Source organism: Grus americana, chromosome 8 (genome assembly GCF_028858705.1).
Source record: "Grus americana isolate bGruAme1 chromosome 8, bGruAme1.mat, whole genome shotgun sequence".
NCBI classification, from domain to species: Eukaryota; Metazoa; Chordata; class Aves; order Gruiformes; family Gruidae; genus Grus; species Grus americana.
Window position 1 is genome coordinate 36,050,921 of NC_072859.1, and position 26,891 is coordinate 36,077,811.

The 26,891-nt window shown below is 45.7% G+C and overlaps 1 protein-coding gene across 5 annotated transcripts; it reads left to right on the forward strand.

The window, feature by feature from the left end:
• The first annotated feature begins 17,562 nt into the window (after nucleotides 1-17,562).
• Nucleotides 17,563-22,778, forward strand: FPGT (fucose-1-phosphate guanylyltransferase). 5 transcript variants are annotated; one of them, XM_054834526.1, is made up of 6 exons: nucleotides 17,563-17,766; nucleotides 17,891-18,058; nucleotides 18,967-19,059; nucleotides 19,397-19,450; nucleotides 19,579-19,616; nucleotides 19,890-20,027. In XM_054834526.1, exons 1-5 carry the CDS (start codon nucleotides 17,688-17,690, stop codon nucleotides 19,602-19,604), a joined length of 420 nt encoding a protein of 139 aa, XP_054690501.1. In that variant the 5' UTR covers nucleotides 17,563-17,687; the 3' UTR covers nucleotides 19,605-19,616; nucleotides 19,890-20,027. The 5 variants fall into 5 exon arrangements, with proteins under 5 accessions (XP_054690501.1, XP_054690498.1, XP_054690496.1 ...); XM_054834521.1 differs by lacking the exon at nucleotides 19,579-19,616 and having other exon boundaries at nucleotides 17,588-17,766; nucleotides 19,890-22,778; XM_054834523.1 differs by lacking the exons at nucleotides 17,891-18,058; nucleotides 19,579-19,616 and having other exon boundaries at nucleotides 17,586-17,766; nucleotides 19,890-22,778.
• Nucleotides 22,779-26,891: the final 4,113 nt, after the last annotated feature.

Here is a 26,891-nt window from a genome sequence, read left to right on the forward strand (position 1 = left end):
CAAGGCCAGATTAAAAAGGATTAGCCTTTCCGCTCCCCGTACAACCACCCCGCCGGGATGTTCTCCTGTTCAGGGAAGGAAGCCGGAATTCAGACCGCTCTTCCCGAGCTCGTGCTGCTCACACCGGGAGAGAATTGGCAGCAGGCGAGAGAACCCCAGCCTCCCCGTGTTTAAACTCCGCTTACTCCTTCGATGCTACGTAGATCGGACGGGTCAAATATCTGCGGCAAGTTCAGGTTCTGTCCGGCGACAGGACACTCTTTTCTGGAGCTTTTGCTGGAAGGTGCCAGCCTGCCGGTACGCAGCCGGCCACGGAGCAGCCCCTTGTGCGCTGTCACTGAACGAGGGACACCGGGCAAAACCACGGGGCTCCCGCGAACGCGGATGCAAAGCTGCAGGCAGGGAAAGCGTAACTCGAACGTCTGGTCCCTGCGGGGCCACCAGCGACAGGCGAATGGAGAGAGGAGGAGCCCCTCGGGCTTGGGAGAGGGTGGCCGGCAGAAACCAGGCTGCAGGAAGGATAAAGTTCGGGCTGATCACCGACTGAAGGACTAGCTAATGTTAATATTTTAGAAACGATGCACTAGCTCCAACTGCTTCACACCCGTCCTCGTTAGCATAGCTGTACTAACTGGTGCTTGCCGTTTACATCCAAGCACCTCCCCAACACCTAATGACAGTTTTATATTGTTCTGGGAGATGATGCACGATGTGACACACATCAAGCATGAATATGAGGATGGGTATTAAGAGGAACTAAACACAATTAGAAAGTCTTTTTTTTCTTTTTTCAACTGAAGGGATAATCATTATCATCTTTTCAGTATTTGTGTATCTACGGCTGTATGTTTTATAAGCATCAGCACAATTGTCATATTTGTATCCAAATGTTTTCCTTTTCATTAACAGAACATAAAAGAATATCGGAGGCCATCATACTCAGAAACAAGCAGTACAATCAGCTCCAAAACAAACTTTCTTTCTAGCCCACGTTATAAAACCTCCCCACAACACGACCCGATCCGCCGCAGGAGCACGAGGCCGTGCCGCAGCCAGAGGAGCCGGGCAGGCGTTGCCGGCGGAGGACGCCGGGACATCCCAAGGCCACCATCTGTCCTGGTGCGGCAGGGCTGGGGCTGCAGCAGCGCCGAGCGGCGCTCACCCCTCTGGACACAGCAGCCAGGGCAGCGTGGCGCGGGGACGCGGGGACGAGCCCGACGTCGGAGCACGTGCTGTGCCGGCGCAGGGGGTACGGCACGAGGCAGGACACGCCAGGCGTGGGCACGTTTCTGGGGATAACTCTAATCGGGCCAGGCCCAGCGTGCCAAACGCAAGGTCTGCCTCGACAAAGGCAGGACATCTGGCAGCCGCGATGGCGGCAGCACTGCCGCTCACCTTGCTGCGCGTGGAGGCGTGGGGCACAGCCCGTGCTGCCTGTGCCCCGTTCCCGAGCACGCGCGGCACTGGAAGGCAGATGGCCAGCATGGTGCCACGGCCCGGGGGAGAGAGGGGGCCAAGGGACCCTCCCCAGCCCCTCCGCCACGCCACAGCCCTCTCCTCCACCACCCCCTCCAACCACCGCTCCTCTCACTACACTTCTAACATTCCCCCGAGGCCTCGTGTTTTCCTCCAAGCCAGACCGTGATTCCTTCCCCGCAGGAGAGGGGCAGGCTGAGCGCGCAGGCGAGGCCAAGCAGGCCCAGTAGACCCCGCAGCCTCGTGCCAGCCCCTGGCCTCGGCCCGCACCGCTCCGAGCGACCCCCTCAGCCACCGTGCGGAGATGGCACCGGCACTCCCGGCCTGGCCAGACCCTCCTGAGAGCGGAGCACAGGAATCCCTCCCACCGTCCAGCCCTGCCAAGCTTTCCAGCCACTCTACTCAAAGCCGAATGCAAGAGGAAGAGTAATTCTACCTGGTTTTTCTTAACGTGGATAAAAAGCAGTGTTTTCACCACATTTTATGTTGGAAATAGCTAACCTTCTACTAGAATTGGACCCGCAAATGTCTGCTCAAATGTCTAAGCTTGTGTTTGCGAAAGCTTAACCCACCTGCAGACGGATTGCCATCAGCTGGGGAAACAAGGGGTAGGACCTTGCCCGCCGCCTCAAGGCCCACAGGCAGAGGCATCACGAGAAAACCTGATGTATCCGATGAAAACATCAAGTATCTTGTTGCTGGATCATGACCGTCTGGTTTGAAAGCATTTCAAACCTTACATCAGGGGTAACTGCCGTTTATAAATACTCCCCTAACAAAATTCCGTGCTTTCTCCTACGATAAAACCAAACCAGCACACACCTGGTTTAAGACACCGTACCTGTCCGTTACACCAAATAACCCTCCACACATTTAAACAGAACTTCTCAAAAGGCTATTTTGTTCACATTTATAAATCCTCAAAAGCACTATTGCTGCAGGACTTAATTTAAATGAATACCTCGGTGTACTTAGAGGCGGTTCCAGCCCGCTGCGCAATTGCTGCTGAGACAGCTGCAGGCTGTGCGGCCTCCTCTCCGTGTCCCGCTCCACAGCAGCCCCTTCGGCAGCACGTCTCCCAGCAGGGCCCGAGTTATTCCTTTCCAGAGTTCAAAACTTCATGCACGTACAGTCCATGTTACTGATGGACACTCGCTCCACTCATTCTAGACCTGTGCCAGAAGGCACTGCTGCACTGAAAGAACAGCGGCAGTTTTATACTCCAGTAACTCACAGCAGATGGATGGAAATTAACCCTGTGCATCGGGGGAAGTTCTGCTGTTCGTTTGCTTCTCTCTGCCCTTTACTCCAACTCCAGCTACAGCACGTATGGCCAAACAGCAGGTTAGGAGCAAGGCGACACGTATGTGAAACCTCTAAAAGTCACTTGATCAAATGGGAGAAGCCAGCGACCAGACTCCTAAGAATAATGCACGAAGCTGCTCCTCTCGTACTTCATCATATACTTGTTAAAAGACAGGAAATTAATCTAGGCAGCAAAGTCCTAATAAAAACTTTCGTACGTTAAGGCCAGATATTTCAGCAGTCATCAAAGATTCAGAAGAAATGCTCTGTGGACTTCTCTGCTCTTCTCGGAGCAGTGGAAAGCAATGTAACATGCTTCCTCTGGAAAGGCATGCGATGAGGAAAAAACCCGAACTTCAACGACTGCGTAAGTGGTTACTTCATTGTGTCTATCACTGAACACTCGGTTCCGAGATGATGGCTGAATCCATCTCTTCAGCAAAGTTTGCTTTTCAGGTTCAAATAATCAGCAATGTTAGTTCAAAATTAATCATAATGTCGCTCCCCATCACGGCAGGGATTTGCTATATGAACGTCATTATGAAATTAAAATTGTAGAATATAAGCCCATTTAAAGAAGGAACAGAGTGATGTTGTAGATAAATCACCTGCAGAAAAAAGAAGGGACCAAATCCAACAATTCTACCAACCCTCTTGCTCTGAACTTCCTTTCATCTTTCTCACCTCCTTCTTCTGCCATATGGCCTACATGGTATAATTTTGTTATTTTTAAACTTAAAAAGAAAAATATCCTGGTTCTGTTCTCTGAGGTAAAAATTATCATTAACTGAGAAGAGCAGGACAATACCATCCTACCTTGGAAGTGTAAAGGGCAAAAAGGTGTTGGAAAGGCAGAAAAGCAGAAAAGTTGTATCTGAAAATGAAGCAAACTTTTTCTTCTATTCATAAAAATGGGGTTTCTAATGCTCTTTATACTTGATACCACTAAGATAGCACAGCAGTTCTTATTTAAGCATCGTGAAAGACAGCACACCTAAATGCACACCTAAATACACACCTTGTGCTCCGTGGCAGGGAGCTCACGCAGCAGCAGCTAACAGCAAAGCACCCTACACGCACAGACGTAACCTAGAGATGACTGCAGTAGATAAATACACAAAATATACCATCCATACCTGCGGTTCGGCTGCAGTAGCAATGGGATCATATTGCAGTAAGGGTACAACAAATCCTACCCCCAGCTCGATTATTCCCTGTACGCCCTCTCGGCTCCCCTCTGCCTCCAGTCCCCCATCCGTTCTTCAAGAACTTCCTTTCGAGCACCAGGACATTTAAAGGCCAGTTAACTTATCAACTCTTCAGATTTCACATACGTAAATACAGTATTTAAATGTCGAGATCTACCTCTATCTTGCATTTGTGTCGTATGTCAACATAACTGTAAGAAAGCCAGCGGTGTCCTGGGCTGCATCAGGAGGAGCGTTGCCAGCAGGTCCTTCCCCTCCACCCAGCACTGGTGGGGCCACCCTGGAGTGCTGGGTCCCTTTCCCAGTGCAGAGACACGGACAGGCTGCAGAGGCCAGCGAGGGGCCACCGAGATGCTGAAGGACGGGAGCATCTCTCCCGTGAGGAGAGGCTGGGGAGCTGGGACTGCGCAGCGTGGAGCAGAGCAGCTCAGGGGGTCTCATCCTGCGTACAAACACCCGCAGGAGGGTGCAGAGAGGACGGAGCCAGGCTCTGCCCGGTGGTGCCCAGGGCCAGAGGCCACGGGCACAGACTGACACGCAGCAGGGTCCCTCTGGACACCAGGGAACACTTTGTCACCGTCAGGGTGGCCGAGCACCAGCAGGGAGGTGGTGGAGTCTCCATCCTTGGAGATATCCAGAACCCATCTGGACGTGGTCCTGGGCCACCGGCTCTGGGTGGCCCTGCCTGAGCAGGGGGTTGGACCAGACAACACCCAGATGTCTCTACCAACCTCGACCGGTCTGATTCTGTGACAATTTCCTATATGTAGTCTCTGTTTTTATCAGACTTTCCCAGAATTCTTAGAATGGTTCTTTCCTCTGTTTGCAGAGTTCATTTTTCTTAGAAAAAAATGTTTTGAATAGTGCACTGACTCGTTTCCCAGATGAACGCTTTTCACCCTTAGTGTTCTGTTCTGGTTTAATGATGTGTACGTAAACTTTTTCCTATCACACACTGAAGGTGTGCTTTGACTGTTAATTCGTTTATCTTCATCTCTGACATAATGTCTCTGCAGTGGAAGTTCAGGCAAAGGAATTCTACTGTAAAAACAACCTTTGTGACTATTTCACAGTATATAAAGAAGTAGGTAGCACTCAAAATAGGAATAAAGCAGAGTTAATTCTTTTGTTGCAGCTGAAATTAAGTGAACTGCCATACTGAAAGGTTTTATTTAATATTAATGACAGATATACCCAGAAATTTTAGAAAGTTTAAGAAAATATTATTTAAACTCCTCAAAGTTTGTTTAACTTATCTCATCAAGGTGGATGAACAATGAAGGCTTTTTTCATATACAATATGCAGTGATATACACAGAGCCAATACAAACACAAGCGTCTCCTCAGACCCCCTGGGTCTGTCGAGCTGGGGTGGATGACCGGCTGCCACCAGCGACACAGAAAACAGGCTACAGCGAGGTCTGCTCCTATCAGTCAGCGTCAGACCCATCCCAAGTAGGAACTGCACGGCCCTCTCGTAAGGCGAACCCATCTACGGAAAAGGGAATCTGCCCCAGGGTTACCACTTGACCTGTCACGTAGTTTACTTTCTTTTTAATGGATGTTACCATGAAAAATGCAGTATTCTGCTAAGCATGATTGGGTCTTCCCTCTCTTTACCTACTTACAACCAACAGTCCTACAGAGGTACAAGGAGTGACACACTTACTCTCACTTGGAGAGCATTAGACGCGACCAGTCTCACACAGATGCAGCCCAAGGAACGATGGCAGAGTGGTAACAGGAACCGAATCCATGACGGACCACCCACAGGAGCAGTTTTTCCCACAGCGCTGTAGCACCATTGTCAGGCAGCGAGAGGAAATCTTCCTGCTCTCTGCTCCCAGATTTACTCCATCTCACTGACACGAGAGCCCACAGCTCTATTTGTGCCCCTTCCACCCTTGTCCAGGGTTCACCATGCGACAGAGTGGGTTCTCCCACCGAAAGCGATTCCGGGACCTCACCCCGTGCGATCTGGGGCAGAACTGCGGTTTTAACTCGGGGGTTTTAACTCGGGGTTTCTTTGAAGTACGGTTAAGCCCAAGGGTGAGATGCTAACAGAAAATACTCCTTCTTGTCTAAAATCAGGGGCTACGTACGAGTGCCAGTGCATGGCAAAAGCCACTTGTCGTCTCAAGGTGCCAGCAGTAATCCTGCAAATTAAGGACCACTAGTGAGCCCCATTTCAGTGCCAAATAAAATGACTGAAACTAAAACAGAAATAAAAGCTCCCATACATTATGGACAAAGCAGCACAGTTTCTGAGCGGACAGAAAACTGCCTCCTTGCTCTCTGCAGGCATTTTAACAGGGCAGCACGCTAGCAAACATGGTTGGTGTAACTTGGGACACACTCTCCAGACCTCTAAGGAGGTATTCATCATCTTTAACAACTATCATTCTGTGAAACGGCAAAAAGTGCACCTCATGAAGCTAATGAGGTAATACAGTCTGGAGGATCTTCAGAGGAACCTAACAGAGGTAAGCTAATGAACAAATAGCAGCTGGTGAAATTCAGTGTTGAGAAATGCAAAGTAATGCACATTTAAAGGAACATTCTGATAATATGATCTGCTATTTATAGACTTCATTGATTTCTAAAATACCCATAAAATTGTGAAAAGAAACAGTGCACCATCTACAAAAAAATGTAACAATAATATGTAATAAATGTTGGGTACAGTACACTTCTAAGGTCAATATTATATTCTCACCAATACCGTTCAGTTCTGGCTACACCAACTAGAAAAGATGTGGTGGGGGAAAAGGTCACTTATGGAAAATGGAAATTATATAAGGCATTCAAATGAAGAGCACAAATATTGATAAAGAATAAAATAAATACAAAACGCACACTGAAACAAGTATTCAAATAAATCCTGCAAGGATCAGAAGGGAGACTGGAGATTCCCGCAGTTTCCATAGCACAAACCAGGCAAACACAGCCCCAGTTAAAAACGCCGAGAGCAAACGCGGTCCCAAGAGGGGTCTGCAAGGGACGTCTGACGGCCGGCGGAAGGGCAGGACGAGCAGCTGGCGTGGCCGGGGGACAGCAGCTCCCAGCCCAGGCAGGGGGAAGCCCAGGCTCAGCTCCCGGGAGCTGCGGATGGGCGCTCCGGAGTCGCGTCCCCTGATACCACTGCCGCTGCCTACAGACTGGCTTTTAACGCACAACGTGTCAAACAGGGGTTTCCCTATATTTCACGTTCATATGTTTCCATGCGTTTAGCATACGCAAATAAGTTAAATTCTAGAATTACGGTTTTTCATTAATTTTCTTACTCTCCTGCTCATGCAGCTGGCACTCATAAATGAAAAAGACACAGTACCAAGTTCCTCTTTGGTTTAATTTAAATCCGAGTTTGTTACTGAAGGACCATCGGTCATTCTAAATTAATTTTACACAGGTATTCCTTGCTTAAATGTAGAGACTGATTTTAATTCATCAGAAATGAGAAAAAATAGCAGTTTTTTACAAAAAGATATTTTTTTTTCCCAAAAGTTTTGACTCTGGTCTGTCAAAAAGAGAAGAGTTTAATCAAGTGAAACATTGTCTGGAAGAGATCTTCAAATTTCAAGGAAACCCTTGCTAGTCACAGTTAATATTCAGTAAGTATAAAGAATAAGTACATAATTTTTAGAATGTAATGCACAGTACTTCAAAAAGATTGACAAAACATTGTCTGCAAAGGACTTCGTATTAACATAATAATGAAACAGTTTTCAAGCCATTATGGAGACACCGAGGTTTTTATGGTAATACACAATATGGCAATAAAAACCCGTAAAATGCATAAGCATGAAGAACAGTAATGTTAAAGGTCCCCGCTTTGAACAGCCATTCGTTTAAGAGCGCAGCTGTGCTTAGGAATTGCAGCTACTTGCCTCTGTCTGCAAACGGTCAGGGCATCGGCACCATTTCCCTTCTCTCCTGGAACGACAACATGAGACTGGGACAGAAAATTCTGCCAGACAAGTCTTGTTGCTGCGTAACAAACACAGCCCAGCTGCCACACTGGGATAAGCAAGACAACGTGTTTTGTGTCCAATTTGCAGAAAAATGGGCAAGCTTTGTCACCGCGGCAGTGATCGTACTTGATCCTGCTTTTTTTTTTTTTTTTAAGACCCCAAAATTACCAATGTACAGTAATGCTCCTTGTACCTACTTGGAGTATTTGGCATCAGGCACCAGATACCGCTGGCAAGCATCAAGCCCACGTCCTCCTTGGAACCACGTCAGCACACGCATCATCGCCCAGCAAAACATAAAAGCAAGGTAGCGTTCCTCCCCTTGCACAACCCCACACCACCTGAAAGGTGTTCGATAAGCCACCCTCTCACTGCGCTTTGGACCCGGCTGTCTCGGGGAGGGAGCCGCTGTGGGGACCCTGCCGAGCTGCATCTCCTGATGCTGGTTCCACTTCTGCTGTGCCAGGCTCCCTGCTTGCTCCCTGCTGCCTCTGTCACAGTACCGCTCCTCCTCTCCCTCCTTCATCTCCTATCATTCTTCTGCTCACTCTTCTGACTCGCCGCAGTCCTCCAGGGCTGCCCGGTGCCTCCCACCCATTCCACGCTCGCTGCCAGGTGAGATGAAGGGATGCTGTGCCGTTGCCAAGGTGTCTGGCTTGCTCGGCCACTCTGCTGCACACTACCCATCCCACAGCCAGCAGCGAGAGGGCGCTCAGCCGTGCTGCAGAGAGATGTTCTGGGCTGTTCTGGGCTGTTCCGGGCTGTTCCGGGCTGTGAGCTCACCCTGAGGCACATGGCGAGGGGGCCCCCGCCAGCAGCCCCCACTTTACAGGACTACCCTGACGGCCCAGTGCCACTGGCACCCACCGCTGACCTTGCACAGCGCTCACCCTCCAGCCACGGGGCACTGGTGGTTCATCACCTTACCACCCATGAGCTAATAAAAATCAGACTGTTATTTTCTGGATCACTTGGAATCGAAGTTACCATAACTCAGGAACTATACGAAATAACAAGCAAAATCAGGCAGCCCACTACAGAGGAACAGAAAGTTCTGGAGATGTTATTTCTCCATTTTAAGGCTTTTTCCAGAAGACATGTTTAAGAGCTGCAGACGGTGAGTGAACTCGTGAGGTGGCTTACCTCTGCAAACAAAGACTACGGCTCTTCAGACACTGTGCATCAAACAGCACGAGGAAAACCCCGTCCCGTCATTTCAAACGCAGCTTCTGAGACACCAAAGGAACCTCGCAAGGTCCTCCAGGTCCCAGTCATAGCGCAGTGGCTAATAGCCAGCTCCCCCAGCTTTCCCCGAAGGCTGCGCGCTACTGTGCATACCCACAGCATTAGTGTTCCCAGATTGCTTTTAATTGTGTAGCTGGAGTGAGAAAATGTCACTCTCCCAGAGGAAAAACTTGATCTTTCAAAATAATACAGACGCTGTCACTCTTCACAAGCTTAGCAGTTCAGGAAAACCAACACTGGGGCCCAGAATTTTTTTATCTTTTTTATTTATCCACTCAGGAAAAATGGACTAAAATATCACCGAAACAAACTGAAATAAGAAGATCAATAGGCAGAAAAATAATGCCATGATCCTCTGTCTGTCATGATTAAAATTCTGATGGACAGAATAGAAATAAAAAACAATCCTCAGGAAAGCAATGTGAGTTGAGGGAATACAAAAAATACCAAAAAGATCCAATTATAGCACCAATCGTGAACAGGGAATTTTTCAAAAGATCACCCAAAAGGCAAGTCTTCCTCTGGAAAAAAATAATCCCTAACTACAGTTCTGAAAAAAATTGGTAACCAAAGCTAAGGCTGCTCTTAAACCACCACCCATTTTGGGGAGGGAAGGAGTAACCTGTCCTCAAACCAATCTCTTATTGTCTGTGTTGGACGATGCTGCGAATGTCACCTCCTCCCCCGGCATTCTTCTGCACTGCTGCCCCTCTGGCTCAGGAGAACAGGGTTTCATGCCAAGGAAAAGGGCGTAAATACATGACAGGCTACCAAAGCTTGTGAGAATCAAAAGAAGTAAATTCTGTCAAACACACTTAGCCCCCTCTTCCCCCTTTTGACGAATATTAATACTTTGATGTTCCATTAATGCATTCGTACGCTAGACAGTAGAGATGGTAAAGAAAAAGCGTAAGGTACAACCTCGTTCTAGAAAGCTGCAAGAAAACAGCCTGCTCCATGAAAATAAGACGACAACAACTGTATGTTAAAACGCAAACAACCTGCAGAACGCCTCCAGGCCCAGGAAAATGGCTCCAACCCAAGCACACAAGTAACGGTGGGGAATGGCACAAATCGTGGTACCTGGTAAAAGCACAGCTGAACACAAGCTAGAGAGAAGAGCACACAAAACAAACCAGGTCACCTACAGAGCCGGGTGACTGCTCTGACTTATCGAAAAAGGCTTGAACGAAGAAATGCGTTGACCAACAGAACTGCATCTACTAACTTCACCAAACAGTAAAAATCCATGAGTCTGGATAACTTCTGTAAACAGGTTCAGCACTGGGATCTGACAAAACACTACAGTCCTGATACACAAACTTTTTGATTAAGTCATCCAACTGAATAAATATAGATATCAAATACTGTCTGCTTTTTAATATTATTACTGGAGTGATTGCTCTTGTAGTTATGAAGTATGGGCAGTTTTATATGCAAATGAAGTTATGTTACATCTTCACAATGAAATACAATCAAGTTCTTACCAAAGTATGAGATAAAATGAAAATGCAGTAATGATTTTATCTGCAGTAGAGATGCTAATACAGTACTTGTTTCCTGCCATTCATCTGACTTTAACAAATTAAACTAAATACATTAGTAAACAAATGCTGAGACTCCAAAAGTTCATCCTCAATGACAAAAGACATATCTTTTGGAATGCAGCATATATAAATCTAATGCATATAGTTCTAATGTAACGTCCCTGAAAGCGTATGGTATGAAAGAGACCGAGTTCAGAGTTGTGCAGATCCAACGTTCTGGCTCACAGTGTGGTCATTGTGTATTTTTCATTTTCAGGTAGTATCTCATGTTACCGTACTTTGGGAAAAGCAAATAACGTAGAAATTTTCATATCTCATAACATCAGTGGATTCACATAGCCTATAAAATCAACCTATGCTACGTTAAGTAAAAGCATGGTCTGTTCTACGCACAGGATTTCTCACACCTTTTTTTTTTTCACTTCTGAAAGTATTATTTTTTAAATCACTAGCATATTTCAAATTGTATAGATTAAAAAATGATTGACTATTAACAGGCCCTTGAAATGATTTCCATAAGCTATAGTTTTGTTACATCAAAAGGGACCTGAGTAAAGCTGAGCGATCATTTACAAAAATACAGTCAGAAATTTTAGAAGACAGTTTAAATGTTTTTGGTGGTGTCTTTGCTATCCTTAGTCACCAAGGCAATGATCGATTTACAAATACTCTATGAATAAATATTGTCCTATACACAAACAGTAACATGAGAGCCTGTCTGTATTTAAGTCATGGATTTTGACAAACATTTGTAATAAAAAATAGCTTTATCATGAAACGTCTCCAGGTAGCCAGTTTTGATGAAAGATTTATCATATCCCCACTTGCCTAGAAAATGGAAAATATTTTCCAATAACTGCTAGGCTTAGAGAACGGTTAGGAGCAGGAGAATGAGTTTTTCCCTATCTGCTTTCAGGCAAAGGACTTGGGTTCCCCAAAGACAAAGTAACAGAAGTGATAATGAAAATGTTTAGAAAGGACTCGCACAAAGAATAAATGGGGAAGTTTTAAAAAGCCCAATGGAAAGCCTCAAACATAGAGGAAAATAAATTAGTATGACTTTGCAGTAAACAAGAAAGATTCCGTTCAGCTGCAGATCTAGCCAAGGTGAGAAAAGGCGTGCTGAAAGGACTTCTGCGAGATGCACAGGAGGGTGGGACGGGGTGGCCGGAGCCAGGAGGACCCCCAGAAAGCAATAAGAGGCAGGCTCCCTGTCCCTCCACGTCTGCGTATTTCTCGTCTTGTTAAGAAAGCAGAGAGGAAGAATTAAATGACTCCTAAAAGATCTCTGTGCCTTTTGGCCCCAGGGCCAGCACGCCGTCCCTGGCCTGTCCGACTGGACGACAACCACAGCAGCCACGGGCCGAGCCCCGCTCCCAGCAGAGCCCCGGCTGCCGCGCGGGCCAGCGCTCTCAGCGCCCAGCAAGCCAAGGGCCGCTCGGGGACCTGGAAAGAGAACCCCAGACCGGACCCAGCACAAGTTCCGCAAAACCCCCGTTGGGAAGCTCAACCGGTTTCACACGTACAATGGGGTCGTCTACCACCTCCGACCCGTCCAACCCACGGATGCGCCGGGAGGTGCCAACAAGCATGACGGACAAAAGAATCAGGAGCTTAGTGTGAGCCAAGTGGACTACGTACATTCAGCTAAGCGTTGTTCTTAATACACAAATGTTCCCTTCTGGAAAAGGAGACCTTACGGTCCCACTGCATCACCTGAAAAATTTTATGCAGCCACGTTAAATAAACAATTTCAGTAACGGATCCCTAATCCTATTAGATTGAACGCAGTTCAATAAAATATTGTGTTAATGAAGCTCTAATCAAACAAGAGCTGTGCAATTAGAAAAAGCGCCCTCACAACTGACCCTTTCAGAGAACAGCGTGCTACAAGCTGGCTCACCTCCCAGCAACAGGAGAGACGTCAAGGACAAAATAATGGCAAAACCACGTCTATTTGTCAGGAAGTTCCCATCTCCCAACAATTTCCTCATCACAAATCACACAGTAACGCAGTGCTTTGAGGGAGAAACTGCTGTTAACAACAATATGCCTGCAGGCTATTTTCAGGCTCAGTGGAGTATCAAACGAGGTGAGGCCTATCAGATTAGGCCTGAAAGATAATGAGTGCACATTAGCCATTTTCCCAATTTCATTATCACAAAGATACAGTAGACTTAATTCCTTCATGCCTTCCCAAAACACTGGACCTGGAAGATGCCGTACCTGAAATAATGATGAAAATTCATCCTTCAGAGAAATGTAATTTATTAACACCTACGATCATAAACCATCACATACCAGCTCAATACTGGAATAAACAGAAGTAAATTTTCCGACCGGACAAGGGCTGAACCTGGCCTTCATGACTGCGGATGACCCCATGAAACTCGGAGCTCGCCATGGCAGCTACCGACACCACCAGGCACTCTGAGCCATTCCGCACCACGCGTCTCTTCACACATGGAACAACCGGACCTACTGCTCATCACCCACCAGACTGGAACTTTGGACCAGGTTGTTCTAAGCCGCGTTGAAGAATTTTTGTGTTTCTGGCCTGTTCCGTCTCATTTTATCTCCAGCACATATAGAGCTCGGAAGGCCAGATGTGAAACTGCAGATTAAAGTTCAACTTTTGCTCCATGAACTGAAAGATTAAATAGTAGATTAACAGAAGATTAAAACCGAGAGCTGGAGAAGGTATACTGAGTATCTACAGAAAAACCCTCTGAGTAAGTCTGGGGATAAGGGCAGCAGCAGATGCCTTCCTGATTTAACCACTCAGAGAGACAGATGAAGCACTTCAACGCACAGTAGGAACAATAAATCATTACCGGCTTACAATACGTAAGCTGTCATATGGACTTTTCCTATTGTTTATTTATGTCATTTAAACCACGTACAAAATACTCACAAGAAGTTGTTTTATCATTTTCTCGGTACAGCAAAGATTTTTTTTTCAAACTACAGCCCTTAAGCCAAATCCATTTCAATACTGAAAAATCTCAAATTCACACGTAACTAACCATGTTATCATCCTCATCCTCTCCACTCCTAAAGGAGGGGAGACCTCAAACGCTGAAACTCCTGGTATCACACCTCCTCACCAAACAGCAGGGAAAAACACTTGCCTTTTTGTCACAAACGGCAGAAATTCTGTGAGCCCAAGATGTAACCACCTGTTTCTAGTAAAAAAATGAATATATTCAGTCAGAAGAGCTTCCTCCGTGCAGAAATCATACTTTATTCAAAATATGTATTGGTCCCAAGGAATACAATTACAAGAGTCTAAAGGCAAATCAACTTTGTTTTTGCATCTTCACAAAGCATTATTATTTACCCGACATGCACAGAGATCCAGCACAAGACCAAGTGAATCAATATTCATAACATAATCATTTGAGAGGATGCATATTTTAAGTGAAAAAACAACATTGCAAACGCCCTGCGTTCTTCAGATACAGCCCATTTAACTGAACTATGGCCAAACCTTCTAACTTTTCTCCAACAGACTTTGATCAATAGTTTGTCAACATTCAAGTATCAGATTTTTTGAAGTAGAAACAAGATACTCAGTATTCAGTTAACTACTTCATGATAAGCTCTCTTCTTTGATTCATCCCTCCGAGATCCAGGAAAAGAAGAATACAAAGACTACGTAAAAGGCTATGTGTTCAGCTTTAAAAGGAGAATTTCAGATAACCAAAGAAGATATCCAGGAATTTGTCATAATACTACTTATGAAGTACCATACACCCCCAGGGCAGAAAAAACTCCAGCAGCACTAATTGTTTAAGTAAGAAATACTGCTGTGCTGACAACATACTGTATAGGACATATTGCACTCTGAAGGGTCACACACAGTACTTTGCTAACTACTGGCATGATTCCACAACGCTCACATTTTATTTACTCAGCCAAGCGCTCACACAGAAATACAGGGAGTTGCACGCTAATCCAGCTTCTCTGCCTGACACCAGGGCAGCAGACCCGGGCTCCACCGACCGCTGGTCGCACCAAGCACGGACGGATCAGGGACACCAGCACGACCAGACGGGAGGCGAGGCAGCTACCTGCACACACGACAACGCGTGTTTTCTCCTGGTTTGTAACCACGATCTCCATAGAAAAATGCAATTTGGGGACTTCAGTTAAAGACCAGCGTAAATAGTTTTGCTCTTCAAAAAGCTGCCCTGGGGCTCTTTGCTAAGCACCACCAGTGAACACCTCTGCTTCCATCACTCGGACAACATGTAGTCCCCGGAGCGGTTCACTGGCTCTGCCCCTGAATCTAATGAATTGCCACTGTTACTTTACATATTATTTGAAATTTGGGGAGGACAGAGCAATGCAGTATTGATGAAAACATGTTATTTCCTGGAATCAACTATCAGGTTATGTGATTATAAAATAAGACTATTAAAAATATGAATAACCATCCAACTGAAGTAATTTTAAAATAAATTATTACCATGAATAGTTGGATCCAATAATTATTCTAGACTTGGATTATCTTAGCGCAAACAGAAACATGTGCATTAGGAAGTCTGACTAACGATGGAAAGTTCAAAACAAAAGTTCTGTTGAACTGCAGCAATATTTCATTGCAAGCATTAGGGTCCCAATTATAGCTTCAAAGTCTCCCTGCAGTTAAAAATAAATTAGTATTATTGTCAGTAAACCATTAATTATTTTGTATCTCTAGTGGTTTCCTAAATGACTTGTAAATTAGCATGTATTTTTAATCACATTGTGAAAACCGTGTCACTATTTAGCGAAATATATGAGTTATTAAAGACATCTCTCCCAAGCTGTATTTATTCTATACAATGCCTTAAGACACACAAGCCATAGATTAAGAGCAGCACAATCTGTAAGGGGGGATCTACCATACCACACCAAAAAGATTTCCCAACTTCAATTTGTTTTTTCCAATTCAGAAAGCTAGGGATTCTCCCTTGGCAAATAAATTACGCACATGGAACGGGACACAGGAAAACCTGCTAGTTAGTATGTGAGGGCTCCCAGCTCTGTTAAGAATCACTTGCTCTTCTGACTTAAAATAGAAAACATTTGCTTCATGTCTAGAGCACTTTTTAATGTAATCAGGGCGATGTGGTTTTTAATTGGGCTCACGAAACACAGTCAATTGATCGATAGGATTCATCACTAATGCTACATTAGCCCGAAGGGAAGAACAGGGAAAAGAGTATTAAAAAGCCCTGTAAAAAGCAGTGAATCCTCACCAGTTGTAATGAGACCTTACATCTTTACAGCTGGAACTTTTCCTCATTGAGGTCAACAGAGCTGTTGTCAACAATGAAAACTCAATGCAAAAGAAAGGGGCAAAAGTATAGTTCCAACAAAACAGACTGCGTTCCTTACTAGAGTGAGTTGAGAACATAAGGAAGGATCAAGCAGATCTCTGCGGTGTACATTACTCTGATTAAGGCTGTTATCACATGCATCACAGAAAAGTCTCAAACTGATAGCAGCAGTGAAGTATTCATCTTTTTTTTGCTTTAATCTTCTGTGTCAGCGGTTTACAATCATGAAAAACTGGATTTTTTAACTTTTTTTTTAACTTCCTAAATTCTTTTTTTCAGTAGCTCCTATAGTGGCTTTTACAGCTACTTTTTATTGTAAGATTTATGTATAATGAGATCTTATCAAGACAAACCCTCCTTTCATTTTCATCTGTTTGTATTTGGTATCTGTAGTCTCAGCAGACTCTGAATTCAGGAAGACAGATGAAGTCCACAGATCAAAACGCACAATATCCAGGGCAAAAAAACTGCAGCGGGAAGAACTTTCAGCTGTGTGAATACTGTAGATAACAGATACTTACACACAATAAAAGAGCCTGCAGTTAGTCCTTGTAGGATCAATTCACCAAACCCAAACCCTGCTCGGCTCCATGCTCTCACGCGCACTCCAGGTACGGCTGGGGGGTGCCACAGCAAATGCAAACAGGGCGGGTGCGGACAAGCAAGACTGAAGTGGACTAGTTCATGTGCAATTAGGATTCCGTTCCTAATCGCATGACCAAACTAGCCATCTAACTCATCCTACTCCCTCCTGTGACTGCCACGGAGATGTAAGCTAATCCTTAAAACGACGATGCTCCATTCCTAGGAATGGCGAAAGGCGTCAGCCCGGGGACACCCATCCAACCCTTCGGATTCTGCACTCAACACGGGACCTGCCTTCTGAGGCAGCAAAGCCTTCCCGAATTTGAGCCCGTACGTATGAACGTATCTTCTACAAGTTGTATAACTCAAAAGAATGGGAAAGAAAATTATTTTCTTAAAGATCCTCATCCCCGTTAATCAGCCCAAGGGCCGCGGCAGACCAAGCGCAGCGAAGGCGCTTGCTCGCAGGCAGCGCAGAGCTCCAGCCGGGAAGGCCGGTGGAAGCGCCGTATTTTCCTGCTGGGAAAAACGCCACTGCAACACCTTTAGACCCGAGAGTTTAGTGAACAGGTACTATTTAAAAAAAAAAAAAAAAGACCCGAGAGCCAGCGAGCGAGGCGGCAGGGCAGAAAGGGCCTTGACAAGGCCTTTATCCACCCGCGCCCCTCTCCCTCCAGCCCCGCAGGGACCCGGCACGGCAGCGCACAGCAGGCCGAGGCCAGGAGCGGGGCACCTCGTACGCCTGCGGGCAGGCCCGGCCCCGAGAGCGGCCCCAGGCGAGGCTCCCGTCCGGGGCTCCCGTCCGCTCCGGGGCAGGCGGCCACCCCCCTCCGTCGGGCTCGGCCCGGCCCGGCCCTGACCCGAGGGCCGAGCTCAGCGCCAGCGCCGCGGGACCGACCCAGGTACCGAGGGCCCCGCCCCGGGTCCCTGCCCGGCTCTTCCGGGTCGGGCGCTGCAGAGCCGCCTCTCGCCGCGGTTGCGGCACGGCAGCGCTGGGGCCCGGCCCCGGAGGACGGAGCGGCCATGCCGGCGGCGGACGAGCGGAGCGCGGCGCGGCGGGAGGCCACGGGGCGGCGGCTGGCGCGGTTCGCGGCGCTCAGAGGTGGGGCGGCCCCGGGCGGGCGCGGGGGGGCGGCGGCGGCGGGGAGCCGGCCCAGCCGAGCCGCGTTCGGCCCCGGGCCTCGGTTGTTCCGCCGCGCCTGACGCGGAGCCCGCTCTGCCGACAGGGAAGGCCGCCCGGCCCGGCGAGTTCTGGGACGTCGTGGCGGTGACGGCCGCCGACGCGGAGCAGGCGCTGGCCTACCGGCAGCAGCTGGCGGAGAAGCTGAGCAGAAAGGAGCTGCCGCTGGGCGTGCGGTACCACGTTTTTGTGGATCCACCTGGACCGAAAATCGGTGGGCACCCGCGTCCGGCTTTCCCCGGCTCCCGCGGGCAAGAGCGGTTCTCCAGGCCCAGCCGGTGTCAGCTCCACGGCGGCTCAGAGGGGCCCGGGGTCCCGGCCGGGCCTCTCCTCCCGCCCCGCTGGCCGCAGCGAACCCAGCACGCAGCAAAATCCTACAAGTAGTCTGACTGCCCGTAATATCTTCTGTAATTCTTAATTCCTCTGCACTTTGATGAGGAAAGTAATTTCAGTAGCCTGTCTGCAGGGTAGAGTAATGGGCAGAGATTAACTTTCAGAAACCTAGCCGTTGTAAGTTGCAGGAGCACATCAGAATATCCCAAGCCATTTCCTCATACCCAAACGTTTTTCCTCATTTCCATGTTGTAGAGGTCAGAAGTACTTTCCAACGCCTGCTCCGGGTCGTTAGTGGACTTTTGTGTGACTCGTTTCCTACTGGAGCTGGTTTTTAGGGTCAGTTACGGGCTGCTGAGGGAGGAAATGCTGCAGGTGCTGGTGCCATTGGGAGAATGGCTGGGAAGGCAACACGCGATATTTTCCCAAGAGCTGTCTGCTCAAGATGCCCTCCCCTCTGAGTGCACAGGGCTTCCACAGTTACTGTCCATCATCATCTTCGCGTGATTGTATCAGCTACGATGCAGTAGAAAGACCGTGCTGTCAGAACTGGTTCGGGGAATTTCAGATGGGTATCCATGTACCCTCTGATATTCGGTTTGTTTAAAAGATCATCTCTGCAGTCATAAGGACTTCTTAAAAATCAATGACAACTTCCTTTCTACAGCAGAAGGCAGCATTTAAGACATGCTTACCGATCGCCCTTCCACAGCACTAGAGCCCCGTGTGCTTCACATGTCACTGCAGGTATTACTGGTTTCAGCAGGCACTAATGTATTTTTTCTTTAGGAAATGGTGGATCAACACTTCACGTTCTTCAGTGCTTGGAAGATCTGTATGGTGACAAATGGACTTCTTTTATCGTGCTGCTAATTCATTCTGGTAAATTCTGGTTTTTGTTTCACATTCTAAAATTATATGCCTTTTTTATTTTTCTGAAAATGATATGATGGCAGAGGAGTGAGAGTTCTGAAATGCATTTCCCTCAGAAAAGTAATCCCAAGTGGATCTCATCTGATCATTTGAATTTAGATTGATACTTAGGAGATATTACTGCCACTTAAGCATTTCTTCTCAGCGCTAAAGTTGTTTGATCACACAATGGAGAAAGAAGCGTAATTCAGAGTATCTGAAGTCCCCATTGGAGGAACATGTCCCTCTCGGGGTGCACCTCGGGGTCATGACCACAGGCAGACTGAATACTTGCCTTCTTATCCAGGTAGTCAGAACACTTCCGAAAGGGGCATCAGTTTTGTGGACAGAAAGAAACCAGGTAATAACAAGTCGGCTCACCAAACCACTGCTTGTTTCACTTCTCTCTGACTTGACATTCCTGGCGGGGGCCCTCCTTTTTTTCAAGCGAAAAGCAGGCGTCATTTGCTTGCTTCACTTTCGTTACAGACGAGTGGTCCATGCTCCACCTCTGAAGCAAACTAAAGGTAATGAAATCAATGACAATTTTAATATAAGCTATTTAAGGCATGCTAAATTTTGGATATAAGGTCATATCTGCTTTGAGAAATGTTTGAAGAAGAATAATTGATGATTTTTTTACATTTTTTGAGGAATACTTAGTATATGACCAAGTTGGTTTTTTGTTGTGTTTTGGGTTTTTTAATACCTTTGTGTGTACTTAAAATAGCTCTATAGGTTAGTTTTTGCTTACTTCCATACAGTGTCTCTGTATAATTAAAAATGTCTTTTTCTTCAAGGTGGTTACAGTCAACGTTTACCAAATGCAAGTGCACTGGGAAAGATTTTCACAGCTTTGCCTTTTGGCGATCCCGTTTACCAGATGTTGGAACTGAAGCTCGCCATGTACATTGATTTCCCCAGTCACATGAAACCAGGAATTCTCGTTACGTGTTCCGATGACATAGAACTCTACAGCACTGGAGGTACAGAAACCATCGCATTTGATAAACCTGGGTTTACCGCGTTAGCTCACCCTTCAGATTTGGCAGTTGGGACCACTCACGGAGTGTTTGTTTTAGATCCGTCCAGTTTTTCAGGAAAAGGAGGACTTGAGTACACGTCTTGCCATCATTTCCTGCACAAGCCTGATATTGAGACGATGCGCCAGTGTGGCGCAGTATGCGTAAGAGGGAATTGTTCTCAGCTAAGCTCCTCCGGAGACTGCAGTGACTCAGAAATGGAGTGTGTGTATACAGACAGTATATTTTACATGGATCATAGCATTGCAAAACAACTACTGACATTTTATAAGCAGATGGGCACTCTTTGCTGTGAAATAGATGCATATGGTGACTTCCTCCAGGCCCTGGGACCCAGAGCCACTGAAGATTACACAAAAAATACGAGTAACGTCACAGAAGAGGAATCGCGGTTAGTAGAAGTACGGCAGAAGCTATACTCTCTTCTGAAAGGAACTATGCTTCATGTTATAGTCTTGAACAACTCCAAGTTCTATCACATTGGAACTACTCAAGAGTATTTGTTTCATTTTACGTCTGATAGCAACCTGAAATTTGAGCTCGACTTACTGTCTGTGGCTTTTAGCAGCTTTTCCAACAAAGCCAAGACCTTGGGTCAATCGGCAAGTGTCATTCAAAGCATCCTCGAGCCTGGATGTTTTGTAGGACCTGGATCCGTTATTGAGTACTCTAGAATTGGACCTGAAGTCTCAGTAGGGAAGAGCAGCATTGTTAGCGGAGCATACATAAACTTGAAAGTAGACATACCTTCAAACTGTTTCCTGAGTTCATTAAGTATAAAAATTAACGATCAAGTAAAATACGTAAGTATGGTGTTTAGTGTAGAAGACGACTTGAAAAAGAGCGTGAAACTGTTGTCAGAGATACATTCACTTCAGTTCTTCGGAGTCAGCTTACTAGAATGCTTGGACCTCTGGGGAGTAAAGGTTTCCAGTCAGCTCTTCTCCAGTGAGGACGCCCGTTTGGGGTTGTGGACTGCCAGGATTTTCCCTGTTTGTTCTACTTTAAGTGAGTCGGTTAGAATGTCGTTAAAAATGTTAAATTCTGTGCAGCACATGTCAGCTTTTAAACTAAATGGCTTTAAGCTCTTGTCTGTTGAAGAAATGCTCACCTACAAAGATGTAGAAGACATGTTGAAGTTTAGGAAGCAAATTTATGACGACATCCATCTGCAAAGACCAAAAGAGAAGTCTGATTTGTAGAAGGAACAGTACTTGAACAAATTTCTTGTTTTCATGTGTGGATGATTGGTTACTTCCCAGCTTGTAAAAATCACAAGAAAAAAGTACACAGATCTTTTCTCTGATTTCATTGAAGTAGAAATAATGAAACTGCATTAACAATGTTGTTGTAGCATAACATTAATAATGCAGCAAATGCACTTAAACTACTCTTTTGATGAAAGTAGTAATGAAATATTTCAGATCTGTGAAAATACTAAATGGTGACTTTCCTTGGGGTGCATATTATTATGTTGTGGAGTCTTCGTCAGTAAGAATATGATGCAGAACAAATTAATTAGTAATTTGACTGAAAACTGCTTTAAAAGTTTTTCAGAGTAGAGCATTAGCTCCAGCAACATGGAATGATACAGCAATAACTTAGTATTTCTCTCTTTTCATGCTGCCTTTTTACAGTAGTGTTTCAAATAGGTAGAGATAAATTTATTAAAAGTATTTTTTAAACCAAGAAATCCTGTCTTAAGCATTAATAATTTTCTCTCTATGTTTTTTTTATTTTGTAATTTTTTTATACTTTCTTGTATTTCATCAGAGGAAAAAGATTTGCACAAGAGATCATTCTTTCCCTTGTGACTAATAATATTGAGGTCAAAACCCAGCATCAAGACCTGCTGATAGTTTGAGGGTTTTTTTAATGTTAGTCATTTGGAAGCTGGTAGTTTGATTGGGCAGCTACCAACTTTTTGTTATCCACAGATTTACTGCTACGTGCCCCATGAAAACCCACATTTCGTATTTCTCTAAACTGAACTGTCAGTGTCCTTGGGGTGATGCCTAATGCTCCTGCAGACCAGTGGAGTAGAAACAGAGAGGTTAGCTGTCGGGAGCGGTACCACGAGGCACACCTTCAGAGAACACGCAGTATCTAGTCTCTCTTCCCCTTCTCCACCCTTTACGAAAGAAGATGTCCTCTTGTTTCTAGTTTAGGGGTCAAAGATCCAGCTCCAAATAGACAGGTATGCTTTTTATACTTTCTGTTCTGGCCTGACCAAAAAGGAAGGTGCCTTTTTTATGTGTACAACTTGAAATGTACTTTTCTCTGTTCCCCGCCCCCCTTTTTTACAAATACAGGGAGTGCCGTAGCAGGTCGTGCCAGTGCTCCCTCTGGCCCTGTACTCTTAGGCAAAGGTGCTGCGCACGGCGAGCGTGCAAGCCTACCCGGTTCTGTGATCCTCTGTGTTTTCAACAGCTCGTTATGTAAACTATCAGTATGTACTTCAGTGCTACTAGGTGGAAAAAAGCTTGTTCACACTATGTTTATATGCAGATACCTCAATTTATTTTTAATTTTGCTTCTCTAATGACCGCATTTTTAATTTTTCAATTTCATGCTATTTTTAAGAATGTGCTGTGCGTTGTATCAATGTAATTTGACTGCAAACATAATGCATCTTTTTCTCTTGCATTTGTCTGTGGGTTTTCATGTTTTATTTAATGTTTCGTTATAACAGTGTTTATCTCCCTACTGACTGAATTCCCTAATAGCATCGTTCTTGCACCACCTACAAGGTAGTAGTTAGTATTTCCTGAACATTACCCAAGCTGGCTTAACCTTCACCAAATTTCTTCCTCATTGATAAAGAAACCTTTCAAGAGACGTAGTATTTTTCCAGGGGATCTCTTCTGAGCAAGAAGAAATACAATAGAGCTAGACAGGGAGGTGGGGAATTGCTGAGGTTGACTTCAAAGGAATAAGGAGAATTTATGAGCGCATAGAGGTTTTAAAAGTCATTATAAAGTACTAGTTTAAGGTTGGAAACAGCAGTAGATCAGAGAACACTAGGGTCCAAGACAAATGCGTAGTCACCGAGTGAAATAGTCACGAAACTGTGTTTTTTATATCATCCTATTTGCATAATCTATTCACCTATTGTTGAATATACAAAACATTTTGGGAAAAACAAATGTTTGACATAGACTTTGCATCTTCAGCGGGAGACCAAACTGTCTGAAAAGCCTTCCCTGATGATTGCTTTACTGCTAGACAAGTGTTCTGGATGTTCTGTAACAGTAAAGTGAAGTTGCATTCTTTTAACATGATTATTCACTTTAACTGTTACAGTTGCATTTATTCTAAATTTTGTAAGTAAGTACCATGTATTGATTTTATTACTGAAAGCAATCTGGATATAAATAGGAAATGGATTTGCTTCTGACGCATGAGTACTGGGAAGAAAGAATGAAGAAAAGCATACAGCTTTTGTTGGGGTAGAGTTGATCAAGTAGCAGCTGCTATGGTCTTGGAAGCGGTGTTCCTTCCAAGAAAAAGAGAACAGGAGTCATCAGCCGGCTGCCTCGAGCTCCGTCTGTGCAAGTGCCCGAGGAAAGGTAAAGGTGCTTCTCAGTGCTGCGCTCACGGTTCCCTTCCTGCTGTGCTCCTGTGCTGCCCGGCACTGCTCAGACGTGCTGGCCCAGCTGCGACGGGGCAGGTAAGCAGCAGCTACTGGCACCCCTGCGGAAGGTGTTACCCTCTGGGATGTGCTGTTACACACAGTTACTGCTGTGCCTTAACCGTGCCCCGGGTCGGAATGATCCGAGTTGCTAAGTAAGCGTTACATAAAATTCTGTCATTCTGACGTGCTGTGCTGGAGAGCGACGGTGTGGACGTGACAGGGCGGTAATCTCCACTGGTAATCCCTTAACCTGCACAGCCGCAGGGTGGACCGTGAACCCACGCTCGTGGTGAGGCCGTGGGCCTGGTGGGTGCTCTTTGGGAGCACGTGCAAAGAGCAAACGCTCATAAAAACCCCAGGTTACACAATTCACGGATAACTGCGGAAAGCTCAGCTGCGGCTGTCTCACCGAGGGCACTCACACTTCTGCTGCGCTTAGTCCTGCTGGCAAGGACCTCAATGCAGAGAACTTCGTAAAGACTTGCTGAAGGTATTCTGTGGGCGCAGCCCCGGAGCGCGTGGCTGTACCGTGGGCGCTGCACAAAAGATGCCCCAAAACACGACAGGTTTTCATCTTCTGCTTTGTAGAGCGCACCCCGTGAAGCTGTTGCTGAAACAAATGGTGTCTGCGATTAAACGCGTGAAATGTGTGGTCAGACGCTGCTTCATTTCTAGCTCTTAAAATACGTGTCTGAGTTGAAACGCTCGTGGCTGAACACTTCAGTGAGGAGCTAGAAATATTCTCTTAACCTTTGAATAAAGGCCTAAGATACCTTTTTTTGCAAACCTGTGAAGCACATAACGTCCAGTCTCATGTAACGGTTCTCAGCAGCTTGTCGATGAGTTGCCCTGTTAGGAAAAAAACCATTTAGATCTTGAGGCAAAGAACTTAAAAAAAAAAAAAAAAAATTAAAAATCTGTTGTAATGGAATAAGTGTAGATTTGATTTACTAGGTAAGAAACATTAGACTGCTTTAAGTCTTTATGGTGCTCCCTGCTTTCCTTTAAATATTTTTGTCTCAAATTTTAGAAAGCGGATTTGGGTCAATATTAGCCATAGGTAATGTCAGCAGGTATTGAAATATCTGGATTTGTACTATTTTTCATTTTTAAACTGCAATCAAGTTTAATGTAATATTTTATGGCAAACATTAAAAAACATATTTAATACATAGCTCTATTAATTCTTTTCCCATATGTTTATGTATCATATAGGGTTATATGTGTGCAACCCCCGCAGCAGGGGGGCTGGAACTAGATGGTCTTTAAGGTCCCTTCCAACCCAAACCATTCTGTGATTCTGTGTTCACACACACATTCTGTAAATTCTTTCTTGGGCTCCACACTGAGGAATAAACACTTGTATGTATAAGCTTCCACTAGTTTCCACTGAGCCACGGGACGCGCATGTTTGCCCATTAAGTTTCTAATGCATCCATAATCCTTTGTGGTCTTTCTTACTACCAATAAAATTATCACTGTGAAGTACAAGATTAGCAAGTTTATGGAAATATTCAGAGAAAATGGACTGTGTCACAGAGAATGTTAGCGCATGAAGATTGGTAATGGTATCGGCAATCCAGGCATCCATCTGTCAAGGGCTGGTGGAATTTAAAAATTAAAATACACACCCGTTGCACTTTGAATTTTGCTGAAAGGTAGACGCATATTTTTCTGCAGGCTCGTTTGTGAGTTTTAAATGGCTCCACCGTGTCAAGCTACAGAAAGTAGCTAGGTTTGCTGATTTTCCTGTATCAGCTTCAGAATAAAATCTGAAAAGCTGGAACGAATGCCCAGTTTGATTGAAGTCACTGGGAGTTTTGCTTTTGGTGTAAGCAGGGGCCAGGATTTTGCCCCTGGCAGCACGCTGATGGAGCAAAGGCTTCTAGAGCCCAGCAGGGACGGGAATCTCTGCAGAGCAGGAGCGGCAGAGCTCCCACCGAGTACCCCGACGGCGAGCGCCGTCACCCTGCCGACGCCTGCCGACCCCTCGCTACCCCGCTGCACCTCGCTGCGCAGCCCCGGGGCAAGCGGGGGGCCAGCAGGCAACGCGAGCACGGCGGCGGCGGAGCACAGAAGCAGTAGCAAGGAGAACAGTCTGCAGTGGATGTAACGTCATTTTCGAGTTAACACGACAATACTTCTGCCAAAAGAAGGGGAGAGAGAGATACAGATGAGTATTTGTATGTATCCTTGAATGTATCATCTGAAAAATAATGTATTTAGGCACGAGATAATTCTTTAGTGCGTGTATTGCAGCTGTTTATGAAGCGTGCGTGTGTTTTAGCCATAACAAATTCTAGGCCTTACAACAAGGGCTACCTTGTAGTGTGATCAGGTCTTATTAAAATCAAAAGGACTTCAGACTGGACACTTCCTGACTGCAGTAATCTAAGGTGGATGTATACAATACGTGTATATGTTTTATTCGGATTGCATTTTACAACTTCAGCTGGCTGTCTTTTCCCCAATCTGCTGTTAAGGTAGATGACAACAATTTTCTTATGCACCCAGCTGGGATAAGCTTGTCCCAAGGAAACTGAGAGACCCGTGCGAGGCCGCACGGTGAAATTTAACAGCAAGATAATAGTAATTACAGGGCTGCTGGTTTCTGGTGTCCGATTCTGAAAACGAGACCATCGTGGCATCCTGGGCTGTGATTTTCCTCCTGTCTGAGTACTAAAGGATGCAAGGCTGAGAATGTCAGTCGGGAAGGACTTTCCAAGAACAGGAGGCATCTGTTGAACCTCGGGAGTGTGATTTTGGTTAAGGCTTACAGTTTCCTAGACGGATGCAGTTTCCATACGGGCCTCTAGATCGTTGCCTGGCTCCTGACATGCAGCTGAGGCTGGTACAGTCTCAGATAAAGCCAAGATGAGTGTTTAATGATTTTATTCATGTCAGCTTTCTTTATTTAATTAGTTTTGCTGTGTAGTGTAATAATAGGGCTCATAATGAACATCATCTTAACGATTTCCCTGAATGCCTTGAGAGCATGCTGTAATGAACAGAGATTTAGCCATACTGTATATATTACACTGCAAAAATTGAGAGGAGGATTATTTCAGTAACCTTTTAGGCAGGAAATTGAAATCTGAGAAATTGGGCACTCAAAAAAGAACACG